A 21,941-nucleotide genomic window follows, 5' to 3' on the forward strand; every position below is an offset into this window, starting at 1 on the left:
AGAGTCATTAAGTTGAACAATGCACATTGTTCATCGAACACCCGACAAAAAAGACGACAGCAATAGACAGACCATTGTTATTCCATATATTGCTGAAGTCTGAGAAACTCAGGAGTATCTTCAAACACCACATCCCGGTACATTTCAAACCCTGCACCACTTTAAGACAGAAAGTGGTTCATCCTAAGGAGAAAATCCCCAGACACAAACAGAGCAATGCGGTTTATGCAGTGCAATGTAGTGAGGATAGTTCTGACCTCTCCTTTGGTGAAACCAAACAGCCAATGCATAAACAAATGTCACGGCACAGAAGAGCCAGGACTCAGCTGTCCACCTACATCTGAAAGACAATGGACACTCTTGAGGATGAGAATGTTCACATTCTGGCCAGGAAAGACTGATGGTTTGAAAGAGTGATGGAAGCCGTCCATGTTAACCTGGAGAAACCATCATTTGACAGAAGGTGGAGTAAAACACCAACTATCAGCCACCGACAATGCCGTTGGTTCTCTTCCAAAAAGGATCAACAGTGAAGTCCAACACCCACACACTAGACTCAGTCTCCCGTCTTACAGGTGACCTAAACCTTTTTCACACCTCGTCTCAGACTGATTAACTCTGTGACAAAAACATTTTCAAGGCCCTTGAAAGTTCTTGAAAATCTGACAAAAAAACAAACAAACAAACAAACAAACGAAAACGGGTGCTGTGGCGACCTCCAATGTTGAGGTACAATGAAGTAATGGAAAACAACGTGCCTAATACCAATCAAGTCCAGTAGAGCAAAGTAGTGCTACAACTGCAAAATAGAAAAACGCCAGTAGTTTCTAAGTATTACCCACTGTCTTTAAAGATAAGAGTGGAATTGAAGGTACAGTGTAAAATGTAATTGTGAGAGCACACAGTGCAACAAACGGACAATTTTTTGTGGTCACCTCTAACTGATGATAGCTCAGTGGTAGCACGGGTCATCTTTCAACTGGAAGGTTTCGATTGACAGTGTGTGTGTGTGTGTGTGTGTGTGTGTGTATTATGAGGGCATTAATATGCACAGTATGAGTCCAAGACAAATTCCCCATGGGACAGTAAGGTATATATTGATTTATTTATATTGTCAGGTTAGTGGACACTTGGGTTCACTTTGGTGACCTGTATAATGAGTGCGTGCTGTGCAGAGGTGGTCACATCAGCTGTGACCCTAAGATGTCAGATATTTGCACTGTAGTCTCCATGATTGCGTGTGATCTTTTCTTTGTTTTATTTTTCCCCACAATCAACACAGTACATTCTGTGAACTTTTTTCAGACAGACATCTCAGCTGGAACTGAGAACAAACAAGTAGCTTAACTAAGTCAAGCACAAACAAACAGAAATCCAACTTTTTGTAAAGAAATATTTGTAAACTTTAAGTGCAGTCTCATTCTACTCAGTCATCTGTTAAAACAGAATGATCAATTGCAGGTTCTTCCTCATGAAAACAAGCGTTTCTGCTCTCTGTGCGAGTCTGGTTCTTTTCTCATCCACAATGTTGCCTTTGTATTTTGTGGTGTTACCACCACCTCTCGTAACATTTACCCTGCAGATTGCAAGTACCCGACACACTAGTTGGCATAGCAAGAGTAAAATACGTCCGAACAGCTTCCGTGTATATGACTCACATTGAGCGGCACGTTGCGCGTGCTGCTGTCCCATGACCTAGCATGACGGAGCACGACGGGCTTTACTCTAGTTTAATTACACTCACGTGAATTGGTTGTCCCTCTTGACCTCTACCAGGGTGGCGAGCTGACTCAGGCTGTGCAGCTGCTTGGCAGGGATGTGGGGCGCCTGGTTGTGTCCAGCCAGCAGGTCTCTCCTGATATGCTCGTGCTGCAGGCTGTGGAGAAGATGCTGTACCTGAAGCACTGTGCTTAGACGTCTCTTCTCCACCTCTGCCTTCTCCACCTGTTCCTTCTTCAACGCCTTCTTCTGGGCTCTCAACAGCTGCAGGAGCAGAATGAAAATACGAGGTTCACAAATTGATGTATTCAATGACAAGTGTGTTTGAGAAAACTGCAGGTTTGTCTTCATACAGCCTTGAAATGAAATAAAACCAGTGTTTCTAAGTATAAAAATCATGGTTGGTATGATGCAGGTTTGTCTTCATACAGCCTTGAAATGAAATAAAACCAGTGTTTCTAAGTATAAAAATCATGGTTGGTATGATGCAGTTACAATTTTAGGCTGGAAATCACTGGAAATCAGTGAGCTTGGGTTTATTGACTCTTTCAGTATGTGCTGGTGCTTGTTCACTTGAAAAAAACAAACAAAAAAACAAAACATTCAAGAAGGGTTGGTCTATTCCATCATTCACCTAAATTGGAATGATTATTGTTGCCTCAGGATACCATGGGCAGGATGCATTTAATAATTCCATATTAAATTTTGAATAATGTAAATTTAAGCAATCTAAGAGAGACTACTACATCTGAGGCATAAAGAGACTTTACCCAATCACAGGGAAGTTCAGCAGAGCAGGTGCTCCTATTGGCTTTAAAGTGATCACTACTCCGGCACCAGCAACAACTCTGTATGCTGCAAAGAAAATGAGTCTTAAAGACTTTTTGACAACAAAATTAAAACGAGATCTATGCAGGATGTTTACGCCAATTTAACAGCTTCTGAGTCATTGCAATTGTTAAATGTCTTGTTGCTCTAAGATTGGAAACGACTGTCTGACCGAGCGCAGAGCCACACAAGTAAATATCAGACAGCCTTTTTTCCAAAATGGCAAGAATTGAAAGAAAAAAATTTAAATTGATGTTGAACAGTATGGACATAGCTCCAAAGCTTCTGTTCACCGACTCTGTTGATAACAAATGCACATGGCAAGGAGGGGGGAAGGGAGGGTGGATCATCAGCGGGGAGTTTTTTTACCATAGTGAGTATAAAGCACTAGATAAATGTGCCAAACCATGAGATAACCAGGAACAAATCTCCCAAGGGGCATTTTTACGATGTCTAACTGAAATCAGAATTTTGAATGTAGGAAGCATCCGTCTTTGTTGCAGCGCAAATCTTTGGCAGTACTTCTTCAGAACCATGATTTAGTTCTTCTGCAATGCGTCTTTCCTGGTCCATCGTCATTCAATGATGAAAACACAGCTTCTAGAACAGTAACAGTAACTAGCCTACTTTCTATGCAGGAGTGGCTGCATAAGTAGCTATGTGGTTCCTCTTCGACATACAGCTGACAAAATAACAAAAGCCCTTGAATAGCCAACAAAACTCAGTATGTTAATTTACTCCTAGCGGGAATTTCCTCTTAAACAACCCAAATTCAAAAGTTTATGCTGTTGTCTGAAGCAGCTTCTTCGTGATTTCAACTTGAATATCGAAACTCACTATATTGAACTTTTTCATCAACAGTATTTGACTGAGGGATATTGAGGCTAATATTTTTCTGGTAGGATATTCAAATAAGCCAATGGATGAAGCTGGGAGTATTTACTAACAGGACCTCCCTTAAAGGTGTATCCAACGGTCTGAAAAACTGTCCTAAAGTCAATCCTGAAGCAAGGAATTGAACCAATCAAGCTCTGCTCTCTCACTACAAGAAAGATTGAAGACTAGGTTTTCTAGTCCCAATACATTTGCTTAATTGCATCTCACCTTGTGTGAATAGTTGAGAAACTTTAAGAACACTGAACCATGAACAGTGAAAGTTTTCTTGTCTGCTACAGGTCGCACCATTTCAGTTTCAAGGAGGAAAAGCTGAATACATCGGATAATAGCAGCAAACGTATTCTTATATTTTAGATTTTAATATGCAAGCCTTTTGTTAAGTAGTTGAAACTGCTTTTTCTTAAGTCCCCATTGTGAGCTACATTTTCATCAACATTGAGCATACGTTGAGACCTAAAAAAGAGCAGGAGGACACTCCTGATCAAAGTTCCTCCTCAGGCCCAAATAAAAAGCACAAGACAAATCTGGAAGCATGAAGACATTGAGGAATTCCAGATTCAAAATTTGACGCTGTACACACACACACACACTAGTTCTTCAAAATGCTCTCCACTGATGACATGAAAACACATTGCTCATCATACAAATGTGTACTATTCTCAGGAGTTGGGGGATCCAATTAAGAAAAAATTGTGATAGCTGATATTATGCCAAGGAAGAGATTCCAGCTGTTTATTCATTTCAATGATTATCAGCAGTGCAATGAGAGTCCAGACAGATTTTACAAAAAAAAGGCGCCCCTGTTTGAGATGCTTCGTGAGCGGCATCTCCTGATTCCATCCACTTACAAGCACAGTGTGGATGAAGTCATGGTAGCCTATAAAAGGCACTAGAGCTGGCACGCTCTGCCAATATGTCGCCAACAAGCCAGACAAGTGGGGCTTTCAATTGTTTTGCCAAGCGAGTTCATCTGGCATAATCCACGATTTGTTGCTGTATCAAGGGGTATCCACGTTCTTCAACTTTGCCCTCAGTGAACAGGAGCCGACGCGACTTCTAGGAGCCAAAATGGTGAAAACACTATGCAAATCCATAAACAGCCTCCGCTAACATGTGCAAGTGCATCGCCACATTAAGACCAAACCACACTGGTGGAGCTCCCTTGATGGCTGACAAAGACCTGATGAAGAGGGGACATGGAGACTGAGATTACAGGTCAGATGAAGGAGTGATTGCAGTAAAATGGTTTGATAATAAATGCGTTAATCTCCTGAGCAATGCCTGTGGGATCATGCCTTTTACAGCTGTCAAACGATGGAGCAAAGAGTCCCACGCCCATCACTTATTCTTGGCTACAATGAGCATATGGGCGGAATCGTTCTTTCTGACATGCTAGTACACCTGTACAAGATGAAAACTTTAGAAATGCAATATTTTCCTTTGTTTCCTTTGATTAATATGTGTCTAAGGCTGCAGTCAGCACCAACATTGTGACAGTACCTCATTCAACCACACTTCAAGCCTGAAGTATCAAAGTTAAAGTGAAAATTTGCACCAAATTAGCAAAAATCCCCTGTTCACAGAAGTGATGAATCCAAGTTCACAGAGACCTTGACCTTTAACTAACCAGTTTAAACTTGGGCCAATATTGTTTATACATCTTACACAAAAAAGTAAGAATTTCCCCCATGGTGTCCCTCAGATCTCAGCTTCACAACAGAAAAATTACACACTTTATCATTTTTGTCAGCAAGGAAATGTTTACAGATGGTTTGGCCATCCTCCAAACACAATACGGCAATAACCACGTTTTGGGATTTTTTTGATGGGAGAAAGAATTTATTTTTTAACAGAAGCAATGAATATATTCTGACTCAAGTCAGGACACGGATGCCAAAATAATCAATTTAATCAAACACTCACACTCTGAGTCAAGTTGTCCAGGGTTTTGTGTAGGTCCCTCGCAAACACCAGATTATGCAACACCTCTTCATACTTTTCCACGGCAGCCTGGCAAACAGAAACATTAGAAAATGCAGTTGTTGCATGCAAAATTTGTGAAATCATATAGTTTCCACTCCACAGCCTGGTCTTACCATCTGATCTTTGTTTAGTGCCTGACCCTGGTTCAGCCTCTTCTTATAATCTTTCAGTTTCAGCTGCAGTGGAAGCAAAAGTCACATGAGCTAGCTATACATCAAATTTACAGCAGAATTTTAAATATTTGGTTAAAAAAAAAAAAAAAAAAAAAAAAAAAAAAAAATGCGCATAGCACTTTTATATATAACTTGTATTTTCCTCATTTTTACTGCTTTCCACTGAGACACACATATTGGATTAAGTGACCACCTTCTTGGTCTAGAAAGGTCACATGATGACTTCTTTACCACTTGTGGACAAAATCTGATTCCACCCAGAAAATAACTACTGCTGAATTAAAACAATAATCATAAAAAACTGCAGATTACAGGAGGATAACTTTTATCCTCTCATTCAACATGAACAGATTGTTTTAATGAAATAATTGTGTCGTCCCGGAGGGTCTGAACGAGACGATCTGCATCATTTGGTTTTTGCTGCATGTTTCTCACATTGCATTCATTTTCATTTCTGCATGTCAGAGGAAACACATGGCTGCTTAATATGCAGCCGCTACTCAAGAGGCTCACTCATCAAGACGCACTGAAAAGTCGGTGTCAACATTACTGTGGATGAACAGCTCTTTCCAACAAAAGGCAGGATACAGCTTCATCCATTACACCATCAGCAAACCAGACAAATTCAGCATCAAGTTCAAGCCTGACCCGGGAAGAGACGAGACGCGGAGGCCAGTTCAGAGGCTGGGAGACAGTGTGGTGTTGGTTTTGGTGGAGCCTTACACAGGAAAGGGCGGGACACCATTAAAGATAACTTTTTTCTCTTCACTGGAGTTGGCAAAAACATTACAAGCCAAGAAAACAAGCCTGGTTTCAATAAAATCAGAAGAGGCGTAAAGAGGCAAATGCCGCTGTTCACCACACAAGTGCTGAAAAGTGTTAACGTATCACTCACTGTCTGCCAGGGTAAAAGAAATGCAGATGACCAGTGGCAGTGTTTTGTAATATACTAGACCTGGCTGAAATAAATGCTTCAGTTCTTCATTTCAAAAAAATGAGCTGATGACACAAACTGCATTCTGTCCACAAGAGCGCAAAGGCCTGACACGTGGTGTGCAAGCCCCACAGGAGCGGCAAGAGGTGGGGAAGAGAAATGCTTTGATATACATATGTTAATGCATTAATTACTTAAACAGTTTTAAGGTTAAATAAATAATTAATTTCTATTGAGTTATAAAAAATAAAGGGCTTTTATATGTAATTTAAGAATTGAATAGAAATAGAAATTGAATAGCCCTGTGTATCCCCATATGATAAATGCCAATATACCCCTTGTTTTACTGACCTTGTTCCCCTTTTAATTTCATTTTTAAGAAATTTATATTCATATTTCATTTTATTTTGTCTCTGGGAACCCCCTGGGACCTATTCATAAACCCTTGGTGTCCCTAGACCTGCTATTGATAACCATTGTTCAAACTACTACAATAGTTTCTGTCCTTTGGGTAGGGCTGGGTATCAAATTTTCGATACCGGTACCAATACCGGTTCCTGAGCGATACTTTTTTTTTTTTTTTTCCCCCGATACCAGGTTTATAATCTAATTTCTAAAAAAGAAAATTACATTACACATTATGGAAAAACAAACAAAACATACTTGTTTTATTTTGCAGTTTTGGTATTTTTACAGTTAACATTACAAATTATTTTCAGTGCAAAAAGAACAATTGCAAACAAGTGACAAGTCCTTTTCACTAAGGATCTCACAGCAACTAACAGAGGTAAAATCGATGTCTTATCATCTCCCTATTTGACGTTAGAACACAAAACGGTATTATCTGCTGCTCTGTTGTGCCGAAATGCATTCTGGGATACATGGCTTTCCCAAGTACACTCAAGTCACCACCTGATGCATACTTGGTAAAATGGGCAGAGCGAGAACACTTCCGGGTTTGAGAACCGTACTCGCTGTTCACGGACTTGAGAATTGGAACAGAACTTGGACTGAGGCTGATGACATTTCCACAAGTACTGGAGTACGCACAAGTATGGATATTGAGAAACGGCCTGACTTCTTTTTGTAACCAGCAGTGGCTATTCACTATACTTTTACATCCGCATTAGTGCCCCTGTGAGAACCAGAATACCACATCCACTTTTCCAATAAACCGCTTTATCAACATCTTACCTTCTTTTTCTCCAAGTTGCGGATTTTGTGTCTGAGGCAGATGAGGCCATCGTCGATGTAGGTTTCATAGCCATAGTAGGCAGTGGAGACGTCAAGGCTGAGCTGCAGGCAACCAGGGGAGTCCATCTTGGGGTTATCAACCATCACTGGCTCTTCCTGTCTCTCACCGCTGTCCTGTGAGTGTTCGGGTGAGAGAGGGACATCCAGGGTAGGGGAAGGAGACAGCTGCACCATGATGAGCTCTGCACTTGACGGAGACAGACAATGAGCCATGCCGTTTCTGTGCTATACTGCAAACACAAAAGGGCTGCAACTAATGACTATTTCAGACTAGTCATTGAGAGTAGTCGATGACTAGTCTAACTGCACAAAAAAACATTAGCTAATTTGAATATTCTCTTTAAAAGACAACAAATCATTACAACACACAATACAAGTTATAACAAGGACACATTTGCACAAACATAACAATTCTTTCTTATGCACGTTTCAAATGAAATACAACTGTATTTTCTGCATTTGTTGTTTGCATTAAAGCATGGTTGTGCATTGTGGGCTACTGTAAATACATGGTAGCCTTTGTAGTTCTAACTCCTGATATAAATATACACAGCTCATGCTGGAGTAATGAAAAACTACATTCAGGTGATTGTACACAAATCACCTTAATTAACTTTCGATTTAGATACAATTCATCACATGAAGCAGCTAAGATGTACTCTATAAGCATTCTATGATTCTGTCTCATTATGTGTGGTCACAGGTTGGAACCACTCTGCTAAAACCACTCCAGTCTCTGTACAAACAAGTCATCAAGAATCTGCTCTCACCATTGTCCAATCTTAAAAAAATATATATAACATGCTAAAGTGGAAGAACATGATTAAATATGCAAATGACTGTCTCATGTACAAATAATAATTTAACATAATAAGTTGACATCTCCTCCACCCCAAGAATGTGTAACCATTCAACAAGAGATTCAGCAAGAAGGGTCTGCATTATTCCACTCAGGAAAAGTCAGTTTGGTCAATCTACATTCTCATACAAAGCAGCAGAAGAATGAACATTACAGCACACATCAGGGATATGGAATCATATAATTCATTAAAATTCCACCTGAAAAAATGTCTCATACACAATCAACTTTGTGACCATTAAAATTTAGGCACAATTATTTTCAATTGGTGCTGGACTTCTCTTACTGCCACCTGCTGTTATCTTGCTTTACTCAGTTTGTTCAAACGTCTACAGACCTGAACCCTAACACTAACCATTATTACAAATTAGACATAATTTATTTGGCAACCACTAAAAACAATCCCTATCCATTTGTGGGACCTATAGAAAAAGTTGGGGCCACATGTTAATATTTTTTTGAAATGAAAAATAAAAATAGCTGACTGAAGTCCATCTCAGTAGAGAACAGTTTCATCTGATAATTCTGAGAACAAGTAAGAATTCTGAGATGCAAGTGCGTGAAACGCCTCTGCTGCTGCTGCTGAACGTCTTAACAGAGACGAAGTTGAACTGGGCTCAGACTGGGCAGCTGCCAACCCCGTGACATAGCATTTCTACAGGCCGCTGACAGCGTGCTCACTGTGGATGAATCACGACAGCAGCATAAAACACGCAGAGCATAAAGAGGAGGCTGCTTTTTACACACACACACACACACATGCATCCTTCACCATCACTCACAATAACCCCGAGGGATGTGGTGAGACTGAGCGTAGCACCATTAATAATAAAGAGTGGGCTTTAAAATTGAGGAGCAGTCAAACACTAGAGTGATAGTGATGATGATGATGATGATGAAGAATAAAAGTGTTGATAATCATGCAGGTGAGTATAAATAACAACAGAATCGCAAGTTCTAATTCCAATTACAAAAACCACACGGCTGTTCGTGTGTGCTTTAAAGTTGATTCGCCACACAAACAGCTGACCCACCTCGTGCCTCTAGGCAAGTTCGTGTGTCAAGTTCTCACGAGACAGACAGCCAAGCTGGACATCCGAATATCCCGAGACAAAGCGACCGAGATCCCCTGCCGCTGACCGGGATGATGAGCTCCAGAGGCCGCGGCGGTGAATTCTCATAGCCTTATATACCTGCAACGACGACGAGCCTCCACATCCGGTTCTCTCTCGCTCTCTCTCTCTCTCTCTCTCTCTCTCTCTCTCTCTCCCCCTCTCTCTCTTTCCCCTTATCCGTATGATTTGTGTATGTAAAAATCATTCAACACTAAATTATGAAAATCTGCGGTAAATAGAAGATGTTAGTGATGTTTACAACATATATTTATTTAAATATTTAATACACATTTAAAACTGGACTTGTACAGTCTTGTATAAAGTACTTGCAGTAAAGTGTAGTAAAGAAAGCGATACTTGAGTACAAGTATCTTACCAGAAAATGACTTTGGTAGAAGTTAAAGTCACCTTTTAGAATATTACTGGTAAAAGTCTTAAAATACATGAAATTTACTGTACTTAAGTATCAAAAGTAATTTTCTAATACAAAATGTACTGAAGTATTAGAAGTAAATGTATTTAAACAAAGTGAGCAATTACAATTTTGAATATGACATTTAATGTGGCTTCTTAACAATAACAGCATAATAGGTAGGCTACAGGTGAACAACTTCAAACAATGTTAATATTAACCTTCTGTCATGAATGGTGGCAAATCTCTCTCTCTCAACCTCCCTGTGTGTGCTTGTTTTTTTTGAAAGTTTTTCAAACTTTTAGAGTTTGTGAAGCTTTTGGAGTCTGTGGAGCTTCTAGACACACTGTGTTTTAATTCTATTTGGAGACAAAATCTGTGGTTTATCTACGCGAGCTCGCTAGCTCACAAGTTGGCCGCTCAGCTGACAGCTGAGAGCTGAAACAGCTGATAGCTGTAACCAATTGTCCGGAGTGTACAACCGAAACCCAGAGACCAGAGCCTCGGTGTCGGACACGGTAAACAACAAGGCGCTTGTGTGTTTTAAGTCCACTTGGGGCCGAAATCTGCGGCTAACAGCTGAGCGGCTAACAGCTGGAGCTGCTAAAAACAATTAGCGACAACAAACAGGCATTAAGGGAAAGGGTTAAGGGAAATGTATCGGAGGAAAAGTACACATTTTTATTTAGGAAATGTAGTGGAGTAAACGTTGTCAGAAATATAAATAACTAAGTAAAGTACAGATATGTGAAAATTCTACTTAAGTACAGTAACAAAGTGTTTGTACTTTGTTACATTACAGCACTTTGATTATCTTTCACATTTCCAACAATGATTCACTCAAGCTGAAAATGTTGAACTTTGGAAAAAACTTTGCCTCATACATTGATGACACGAAAAACAATCAGCATTGAGATTCTGCTACTAAGTCACGCCCGTCACGTGATCTTATGTCTATTGGCACCCGGAGTGCTACAACACTAGGAGTTTTATCTTCAGAGACCGTTTAAAACAACACTGTACCATCGAATGGCCGTCGCTCTGTCTCTGCGGGTCCACATAATTGTTGTTGCTGTCGTTTGAGTCATGCTGCAAGTGACGTAGAACACACTTTGAAATCTGGGCAACTGAGACATTCAGATTGAAATGGACAACGGTGTCTTTGCATTTGGGGCCCCAGCAGAGGGCCCCAGAGTACTTCTTATTGGCTGATTTGAAGCAAGGGCAGGCACTGCACAGGTCTTGCTTCCTTCATTCATTTCATGATGAATCATCATGCTAGTGTGTGATTTAGCACTTTACCACTTGAGCAGAAGTTGGAGATCAAGTAATATGTGGTATTTCTGGATTGCATTATAAGATTTTCCTGCATGGCCCCACTGTAATTTTCAAGTTAATGTCCCAACACTGAAATAATGTTTTCACCAAGCAAACATAAAAAAAACACTATGAATTTCCAAATCAGTTAAAAATCAATTTCAAGCCCCATCTATAAAAATGCTAAATCAAAATATTAGAATTGTGACTGTAACTCAAAAGACATGGTAGTCTTTGTTCATTTTCCAACTTAAAGCGGCCACAATGTACTCAAAGTAAATTTCCCAAACACTGAAACAGTGTTCCATCTCACACTGCAGGTTATAGTCTAGGCCTACTTCAGCAGCAAAGGCAGGGGTTTTTTTGACAAAGAGAAGCATTTCTGCTTTCTCGCACTGGATCCTGTTTCTCTTCTCATCAACAATATGTGATGAAGCAGAGAAGAGACGTTCGCTGTCCACACTTGTACATGGAGCCGAAAGGTACTTGAATGCCACTTTGGCCAGGGCAGGAAAGCGAGACATGTTGCTTTTCCAATACTGCAGTGGGCTCTCATTTCTGGGGATGGGGGGCTCAATCAGAGAGCCATGCACCTACAGGAATGTAGACAAGTGCATTACTATGTATGTCTGATAAATACAATTTTGCTCTGAGCAGATGACCAGTGCTTAAGGTCAAGAGGGCAGAGAAGCATTACTAAATAAGCTAATTTATAACAATTAGGTTTTTTCATTTTAGCACTGAAGGACTGAGGACAAGATGGCGCCTGTGTGTATGGCCTGCCGTCTGTCTCTCCCAATGCTGTGTGTGTTTGTGCTGTTTGTGTCACTTTTAGCTCTGAATGTCAACTCTCTGCTGGTGTACGATCACCAAACTCTACTAAATGTTCGACTACAAACGAAAGATTTAGTAAATTTCGATCATCATGGTCATAAAACCTTGCCTCCGCTCCTATCGGGGATCCCTACTTACCTTTGCCGCGCCCCTGCTTCACCTCCGCGGCGTAAGCGCACTCGCCGCCGGGGAAAACGCAGCGGTCGGCTGGTAAGGCTGAAGGCCTGTCTGCGTCTTTCGTCAGATTGTAGGATCAACTTTTCCCGGCGCTCTCCCCGGCTCCACTTGCCTACGGACGCCAGTGTAATTCCTGTCATCGGCCCGATCCGAGTGTCTCAGCTCCGTGGTCGCTGCGCTCTTCGTCCCTGCTGGCGCGGGGTGAATCTCTGCAACCTGCAGCCTCTGTATCGGGCTCCCCGGACAGCTCACATCGTTGACCCGCCGGTTCCTACCAGGATTGGCCTGGCAAATGCTAGATCGCTAGCGAACAAGACTTTTATCTTGAAGGATTTCTTCTCATCCCGAAGTTTGGATTTTCTCTGTGTGACTGAGACGTGGCTGAGTGTTGGTGAGTCCAGTGCTTTCGCGGATCTTTTACCCCACGATTGCGGCTATTTTAACTCCCCGCGGATGTCGGGCCGAGGAGGAGGAATAGCGACTGTTTTTAAAAGTCATTTTAAATGTAAACAGATTTCACCATCAGTCTCGTTTACCAGCTTTGAACTGAGTTTATTTGAGCTGGGTCGCTCTCACACAGTGTTGTGTGCTGTGGTCTATCGCCCTCCCAGATACAATAAGGACTTTTTAAATGACTTTGCTGATTTCTTGGCTGAAATAATGCCTAAATATGACCGTGTCCTTATTGTCGGAGATTTTAATGTTCATGTGTGTTGTCCTGAAAAGCCAATGGCTAAGGAATTCCTGCACCTCATCGACTCTTTTAATCTTGTGCAGTCTGTTTCTGGACCCACACATGAACGTGGTCACACACTTGATCTTGTCTTGTCATATGGTTTGCCTGTTTTTAACTTGGAGATTTGTGATGCGGTGTTTTCTGATCACATGCCTGTGTTATTCGAGGTTGCTCTTGCCTGTAACACAGTTAAATCTGGCGGCGCTGCTCCTCGGAGCTGTCGTATTTTTAACCCTTCCACTACTGTTCAGTTCTCGGCTGCTTTTAATCAGGAGTGTGTTTCTCCTGGGTCTGTGTGTGATACAGAGGAGCTGAGCTCATGGTTTCACTCTACCTGCCAAACCGTTTTGGACGCTGTGGCTCCACTAAAAACCAGGCAGCCTAAAACTAAGTCTGAGCCCTGGCTGAACGAAAGGACTCATGCTGTTAGACGCGAGTGCCGTAGAGCAGAGCGCAAGTGGAAGAAGGACAAACTCCATGTGTCGTTCCAAACATTAAGAGACTGCTGGCGTCACTATCAGACAACCGTGAAAGATGCTAAAAGAAACCATTTCTCTGACATTATCCTGTCAAACAGTCACAAGCCCCGTGTTTTGTTTGACACCATTAACTTGGTTCTTAATGCTCCACAGACTGCCTGTATGGAGGCCTCCACCACTGTTTGTGAGGACTTTATGCACTTTTTTATTGACAAAGTCTCTTCTGTTAGGGCTTTAATCTCACCTCCTGCATATGACCCCTCTGTCTCTGTTCCCTGCACGGCTGTTTTTAACCAGTTTGAACCCGTGACATTGTCTTTTTTAAAGGAGGTTGTTGGTCGGCTGAAGCCCTCAGGTTCTCCAAATGATGCTGTCCCTCCTCGACTATTTAAAGAGGTTTTCCACACTATAGGGCCATCTATTATTCTGGTTTTAAATAGCAGTCTGTCCACAGGTGTGGTCCCCAAAAATTTTAAACATGCAGTAGTGCAACCTCTTATCAAGAAACCTGGTCTAGACCCAGCAGTTCCTGCAAATTTCAGGCCCATCTCCAAACTGCCTTTTATCTCAAAAATCCTTGAGAAGCTAGTCCATGGTCAAGTAATGGCCTTTTTAGAGGAAAATAATATCCTTGAGGTTTTCCAGTCCGGTTTTAAATCACTGCACAGCACCGAATCAGCACTTTTAAGAGTTTTTAATGATATCTTTTTAGCTACTGACTCTGGTGACTGTGTAGTTCTTGTGCTTTTAGACTTAACTGCTGCATTTGATACAGTGGATCACGAGATCCTGATCTCACGTCTGGAGGAGCAGGTGGGCATCAGGGGCACAGCTTTGGAGTGGTTCAGGTCATACTTGGCTGATCGAACTTTCTGTGTCAGACTTGGTGACTCGACATCCTCCTCGGCTCCTCTCACCTGCGGGGTCCCACAGGGCTCAGTTCTGGGCCCCCTTCTTTTCTCTCTATATCTGCTCCCACTTGGCTCCATTCTTAGAAAGTATGGCATCTCGTTCCATTGCTATGCAGATGACAGTCAAATCTACATGCCTATTAAAAAGAACGAAGTTAACTCCTTTAAAATTTTACTTCAATGTCTTGATGACATAAAGGCCTGGATGACTCTGAACTTTTTAAGTTTTAATGACAAAAAGACTGAAGTGATGGTGTTTGGTGGCACCACTGGGACCCCCCAAGTAGATCTGGGCTGCCTGGCACTGCTTTTAAAACACACTACCACAAATCTGGGGGTTAAAATCGACTCTGATCTGAAGTTTGACAACCAGATCAGGTCTGTTGTTAAATCCAGCTTTTTTCAATTGAGGCAGCTGGCCAAAATAAAGCCAATTCTCTCGAGGCAACATTTTGAAATGGTAATTCACGCCTTTGTCACCACTCGGCTGGATTACTGCAATTCGCTTTATGTGGGGGTTAGTGCGTCCTCCGTTGCCCGTCTTCAGATGGTACAGAACGCTGCCGCACGTCTTTTAACTGGCACACGTAAATTTGAGCACATTTCCCCCATTTTAGCTTCACTCCACTGGCTGCCCATACATTTCAGGATCGATTTTAAAATGATTTTATTTGTTTTTAAATCCCTGAATGGTCTTGCCCCGCCCTACCTCTCTGAGCTTCTACATCCATACTCACCCGCTCGCTCTCTCAGGTCAGCTGATCAGCTGCTCCTGAGTGTGCCTAAAACTAAGCGGAAGCTCAGAGGGGATCGTGCCTTCACTGTCGCAGCTCCAAAACTTTGGAACGATCTGCCACTGCGCATAAGACAGGCCTCGTCCTTGTCTGTTTTTAAATCCCTCCTTAAAACCCACCTTTTCTCTTTGGCCTTTGAAACCTCATGAGACGTTTGGTTTTTTATTTATTTTACATATTTTAATTTGAATAGAATTTATTGTTTGTTTTTTTTTTTTTTTTTTTTTTATTGTATGGCTGCTAATTCTTATTGTGTTTTACGATTCTAATTTATTTTAAGATGTTTTATCTCATTTTGAACCTTTAATGTATAATGCCTTTTATTTATTCTGTACAGCACTTTGGTCCATTGTGGTTTGTTTAAAGTGCTTAACAAATAAAGTTGGAGTTGGATAGTAAGTCAATGTATAGCACATTAATAAAAAAAATAAAAATCATTACACGAAGGATTTTAATGGGCTTCATTATTCATCCATGATGGAGTTCTCCACCAGAATTTCATCATACATGTCAAGCAGCGACTTTCCACCCTCGTCACTTGTTCTTCTCTTCTTCTCTTGTGGTTCTTCTTTGTCCGGTGTCTCTGTAGCTTTGTTGCTGTGCGTCATTTTGTCCACTTGCTTCTGGAGCATATTTATCGCTGCTTGCTTGGTGACTGTGTCAAAATAACAGCCTTTGTACCTGGGGTCAAGGATCGTTGCAAGCTGCAGCGTATGAGCCATACAGCCCAGGCTTTTAATGCCACACTCGTCCATTGCCTTCTGCATATTCCGTGCATTGTCGTGAAGAACAACATTTACATTGTCTTTTTAAATTTTCCACTGAGCAAACATGCAGTCAAATGCGCTAGCGATGGCAGTCCCTGTATGTGATCCTGCAAACTCTTGTGCATGCATAACAGCTCTCTGCACCTCAAAGTTGTCATCAATCCACTGAGCAGTAAGGCTCAACATACTCATCTGACTTACAGCCGAACTCCATATATCCGTAGTGAAGCTAATGTCAGTCACGTTGTCCAACAATTTGTGGATATGCGTGGCCACAACTTTGTTCAAAGCAGGGAGGGAAACGTCGGAAAAGTCGCTCCGACTTGGCAGGTTGTAGCGGGGTTCAATATGCTCTATCAACGGCTGGAACCCTTGGTCCTCCACTACAGAAAATGGCTGGTCGTCAAGAGCAATCATTTCCATTACCTTGTTCGTTATTCAAATTTCAAATGACATATCAAATTTGTGGTGTTGAACACAGACACATCTCAGCCGATCTGAGCATAATCGCCACCTGTTTGGAGGGCTTTGCCTGTACTGCGGAGGTAAAGGGCATCAGAGGGCGGACTGCCCAGTAAAAAGCAGGGCTCACCAGTTAAGAGAGCACTGGTGAGCTCCACCATCATCGCCGAAGGTCTCTCTCAACCCGAGTTCAGAGTCTTCGTCTCAACACCTCATGTTCAGTACGATCGGCACACCCTCACCAACTCAGGAGCCGATGCTAGTTTCAACTCGGAACAACTAGCCAAGGAACTTAGGATCCAGCTACAACCACTGTCTCCACCACTGGAGGCACACGCCCTAGATGGCAGCATCATCGGGAGGGTCAGCCATCGAATGCTTCTGGTTCTCCTGACTTTTCCCGATGGGCATAAGGAGCACATCCAGCTTCACGTCCTAAAGGATTCCATCCATCGTCTCATCCTGGGGCATCTCTGGCTCCAACATCACAACCCCGTCATTAACTGGTTGACTCCAAGGCAGCTTAATATTCTAAGCAGACTGAGTCGCTGTGAGCATTTCTTGAAGATAAAATCTGTGTTTTCAGAGAAGCTTAAATGACTGTCAAGGACTGTGCCTAGATATTTAAAGGTTTCCACAGTTTCAAGAAGCTGGCCATCAAGTGAAACTGGCTCTATCGTCAGTTCTTGCTTTATGTGAACCCTGGTCCCACATCTCCCTGGATTTTGTCACCGGGTTGCCGCCATTGGAGGGTAAGACCTGCATTCTGTGTGGTCGATCGATTCTCTAAGATGGCGCACTTCATTCCCCTGGCCAAGCTCCTGTCCACTATGCAAACAGCAGAGGTGATCCTGTTTAAGCCCCATGGGCTGCCCTTGGACATCGTCTCAGACCGTGGCCCCCAGTTCGTCTCTCATTTTGGTCAGAGTTCTGCCTTCTCATCGGGGCCTGGACCAGTTGCCTGGTATCGGACACTCCTGCATCATGGGTCAAGGCTCTTCCCTGGGTAGAATATGCCCACAACTCTCTGGTCTGTTCATCCACTGGTTTTTCTCCCTTTGAGTGTTGTTATGGTTTTAAACCCCCTCTGTTCCCCTCACTTAATCGTCTTATCTGTGTCCCCTCTGCGCAGGTGATGGTAGGGCGGTGTCGCCGTGTCTGGGCCCAAGCGCGGAGGAAGCTGCTCTCTTCCTGGGCTGTATTCAAGAGGGCAGCTGACCGCTGTCGCTCCACGGCCCCTCCCTACCACTCTGGCCAGTGGGTGTGGCAGGACTGGTTTCAGATTTTTCTTACCACCGTCTTGCATCTGGGTCCAGTCCTGTACGTGATGTTGTTAGTAATTAGAGACTTGTTTTGGATAAATATATGAAACTTACTAAACTAGTTGATGAATTCTATATACTGCATTTTGTTAGGCTGCTGATGAAAAAAAGCTAATTTCAAAAACATGTTTTATTGGCTAAAATATAGATCATTCCAGGGTAAATACATGTTCCTGTATTAGTATTATACATGTACATGTATAAGTGAGTGAATACAATGTGTAAACGCAATCAAAATGTCTTTACACAAGAGGGGTATACCCTGGCCTGGGCCAAACTATCCCTGGGTTTATTCTGGGCAGGGGTTAATTTGGTCTGTTACACCTGGTTGTGCGGCCCATAGAGCATGCGCAGTAGTGTTATGCCCATTATGCCTCTCGGCTATCTAATGAACATTGAGATGGTAACATCTTACAAATACCTGGGTGTTCACATTAACAATAAACTGGACTGGTCATGCTGCTGCACTCTACAGGAAGTGTCAGACCAGAATCTACCTTTTGAGGAGACTATGGTCTTTTGGAGTCTCTATGACTTCTTGTCACGAAACGTCAAGTCTGTTAGTGTTTTTTAGTTTAGTTATTGTGTTAGTTCAGGTTTAGAGTCACGTTAAGTTCATGTCACTTTTGGTGTGGGTTTGATTTTCACTTCCTCTTTTATTTTGGTAAATGTCATGTCTTCCTGTTGCGTGGTTTCTTCACTTGTTTTGACACATCTCCCCTAATTCCCTCATGCACTTCACCTGGTGATCCTTAAGTAATCACTCGCACCTGCCCTTGATTCCCTCTCCCCTATATAGTGTCCCCATTTCCCTTGTCGTTTGCCAGTGTGTCGTTTATGCTTTCAGAGAACACGTCGGAGTCCAAGTTTGTGCCGCCATAGCTCAAGTGCCAAGTCAAGTCTTGTTTTTTCTCCTTCTGTAAAGAAGTGATTTTGTTTTAGTCTAGTTTAGTTTCTCCTTCTGTAAAGAAGTGATTTTGTTTTAGTCTAATTTAGTTTCTCCTTCTGTAAAGAAGTGATTTTGTTTTAGTCTAATTTAGTTTCTCCTTCTGTAAAGAAGTGATTTTGTTTTCGTCTAGTTTAGTTTCTCCGAGTTTGCTGTATTTGCTGTGTTTTAGTGGTGAACAAGTGAAGCCTTATGAAGCACTGAGGCTTTCCTAACAATTGTGTCAAAAAAGATTCCAAGCTTCAACGCTTCAGTGAAGGTGACATCTGGTGGACAACTGAAGCCATAATAACCTCCCAAGAGCACGACTGAAGCACTGACACTGTTTCAATCCCATGTCAGCAATAAAAGTTTTGAAAAGACTGCGTGGCATTCAAGTGTTTTGTTCATTCATAGTTGCCCGTACTGTAAAACATCCCAGATTAAGCCAAAGAATAAATCTAAATTATATGAAGGGTTAAATGTTGGTTAAGGGTTTCATTAAAGCGTTAAACTTTATTTAGAAACTGAAGTAAATGTCCATAACAGGGTAAGAGATCCTTCCTACTTTGCAAATGATCATGGTATTTGAACTCAGAAAGATAGTTTTTGTGTTAAGTGTTTTACTCCAGTGTCCAGATAATAGTTTGTCATTGGAGGACTTGTATGGTTGATGAGGAATGTTTATTCACAGAAGTAGACAGGTTAATTGTCTTCATAGGTTTTTATTTAGAAATAGTACTTTTTCCACTGTGGCCACCCGGTGGTGTAGTGGTTAGCAATCTCGCCTTGCAGCGAGAAGACCCGGGTTCGAGCCCCGGTTGGAACAAGGGCCTTTCTGCATGGAGTTTGCATGTTCTCCCCGTGTGTGCGTGGGTTCTCTCCGGGTTCTCCGGCTTCCTCCCACAGTCCAAAAACATGCAATGTGGGGATTAGGTAAATTGGACACTCTAAATTGACCATAGGAGTGAGTGTGAGAGTGAATGGTTGTTTGTCTCTATCTGTGTGTGTGTGTGGCCCTGCGATGGACTGGCGAACTGTCCAGGGTGTACCCCGCCTATCGCCCGATGTAGCTGAGATTGGCACAGCACCCCCCGCGACCCTCTGGTGGAGGATAAAGCGGTAGATGATGACTGACTGACTTTTTCCACTGTGGCAGGCTTCAGTCTGCTTCTCTTCTGGCTCACCAGCTTTGGAGAAAATCCTTTCACAGGGAATGGATGATGCTGGATACACAGATACTTGCATACAAGTTTCCACAGCGTAGGATATAACGTGATACGTGCCACTCAGTACTTCAGGGGATCCTCTGCTCTTGCCAGATTTTGCTCTTTCAAATATCTATGACACGGACAGACACCAGACAGAAAGACAATCTTCTTCTTTTCCTTTCGGCTGCTCCCTTCAGGGGTCGCCGCAGCGAATCAACCTCCTCCATCTCACCCTGTTCTCTGTATCCATCTCTCTCACACCAACTAACTTCATGTCCTCTTTCACTACATCCATAAACTACATCCTTCTCTTTGGCCTTCCTCTGGACCTCCTGCCTGGCAGTTCCAACCCCAGCATCCTTCTACCAATATACTCACTATCCCTCCTCTGTACATGACCAAACCATTGGCCTCTCTGACCTTATCTCCAAAACATCTAACATGTGCTGTTCCTCTGATTGACTCATTCATGATCCTATCCATCTTCGTCACTCCCAAAGAGAACCTCAACATCTTCATCTCTGCTACCTCCAGCTCTGCTTCCTGTCTTTTCCTCAGTGCCACTGTCTCTAGACCATACAGCATCGCTGGTCTCACCACTGTCTTGTATATCTTTCCTTTCATTCTGGCTGATACTCTTTTATCACACATTACCCCTGACACTTTTCTCCACCTATTCCAAACAGCTTGAACACGTTTCTTCACCTCTTTTCCACAATCTCCACTGCTCTGGACTGTTGACCCTAAATATTTAAAATCTCCTCCACCTTCTTTATCTCCACTCCCTGGAGCCTCATGGTTCCACTTGGGTTCCTCTCAATCACACACATACATTCTGTCTTGCTGCGGCTAACCTTCATTCCTTTCCTTTCTAGAGCATATCTCCACCTCTCGAGCTTTTCCTCCACCTGGTCTCTGCTCTCACAACAGATCACAATGTCATCTGCAAACATCATAGTCCATGGAGATTCCTGTCTAACCTCATCTGTCAGTCTGTCCATCACCACCGCAAACAAGAAGGGACTCAGAGCCGAACCCTGATGTAGTCCCACCTCCACCTTGAACTTCTCTGTCACACCTACAGCACACCTCACCGCTGTCTCACAGTTGGCATACATGTCCTGCACCAGTCTAACATACTTCTCTGCCACTCCAGACTTCCTCATACAGTACCATAGTTCCTCTCTCGGCACCCTGTCATAGGCTTTTTCCAGATCTACAAAGGCACAATGCAGCTCCCTCTGACCTTCTCTGTATTTCTCTACAAGCATTCTTAAAGCAAATACTGCATCTGTAGTACTCTTTCTAGGCATGAAACCATACTTTTGCTCACAAATGCTGACTTCTGCTCTCAGTCTAGTTTCCACTACTCTTTCCCATAACTTCATTGTATGGCTCATCAACTTTATTCCTCTATAGTTACTGCAATTCTGAACATCTCCCTTATTCTTAAAAATGGGCACCATCACACTTCTTCTCTATTGCTCAGGCATCCCCTCACTCTCTAAGATCCTGTTGAATAGTCTAACCAGAAACTCTACTGCCTCCTCTCCTAGACACTTCCATACCTCCACAGGTATATCATAAGGACCAACTGCTGTTCCATTCTTCATCCTCTTCAGTGCCCCCCTAACTTCAGCTTTACTAATCTCTGCTACTTCATGGTTCATAGTAGTTACCTCTTCTACCCTTTGCTCTCTTTCATTTTCCTCATTCATTAGCTCTTCAAAGTACTCTTTCCATCTTCCCATTACTTCTGTGGCACCTGTCAACACATGTCCCTCTCTATCCTTAATCACCCTAACCTGCTGGACGTCTTTCCCATCTCTACC

General features: G+C 42.5%; 1 protein-coding gene across 5 annotated transcripts in view; it reads right to left on the minus strand.

Annotated features, from left to right (window-relative positions):
* Positions 1-9,811, minus strand: part of caprin2 (caprin family member 2) — a 30,698-nt gene extending 20,887 nt beyond the window's left edge. For 4 of the 5 annotated variants that reach the window (XM_058625843.1, XM_058625846.1, XM_058625845.1 and 1 more), the window contains exons 1-5: positions 9,682-9,811; positions 7,729-7,970; positions 5,541-5,603; positions 5,368-5,454; positions 1,745-1,983 (exon numbers count right to left, since the gene is read on the minus strand). In XM_058625843.1, the coding sequence (XP_058481826.1) occupies positions 1,745-1,983; positions 5,368-5,454; positions 5,541-5,603; positions 7,729-7,962 (623 nt within the window). In that variant the 5' untranslated portion in view covers positions 7,963-7,970; positions 9,682-9,811. Of the gene's footprint in view, positions 1-1,744; positions 1,984-5,367; positions 5,455-5,540; positions 5,604-7,728; positions 7,976-9,681 lie in introns of all 5 variants that reach the window. The other variant, XM_058625842.1, reaches the window with a different exon arrangement.
* Positions 9,812-21,941: the final 12,130 nt, after the last annotated feature.

Source organism: Solea solea, chromosome 3 (assembly GCF_958295425.1).
Source record: "Solea solea chromosome 3, fSolSol10.1, whole genome shotgun sequence".
NCBI lineage: Eukaryota > Metazoa > Chordata > Actinopteri > Pleuronectiformes > Soleidae > Solea > Solea solea.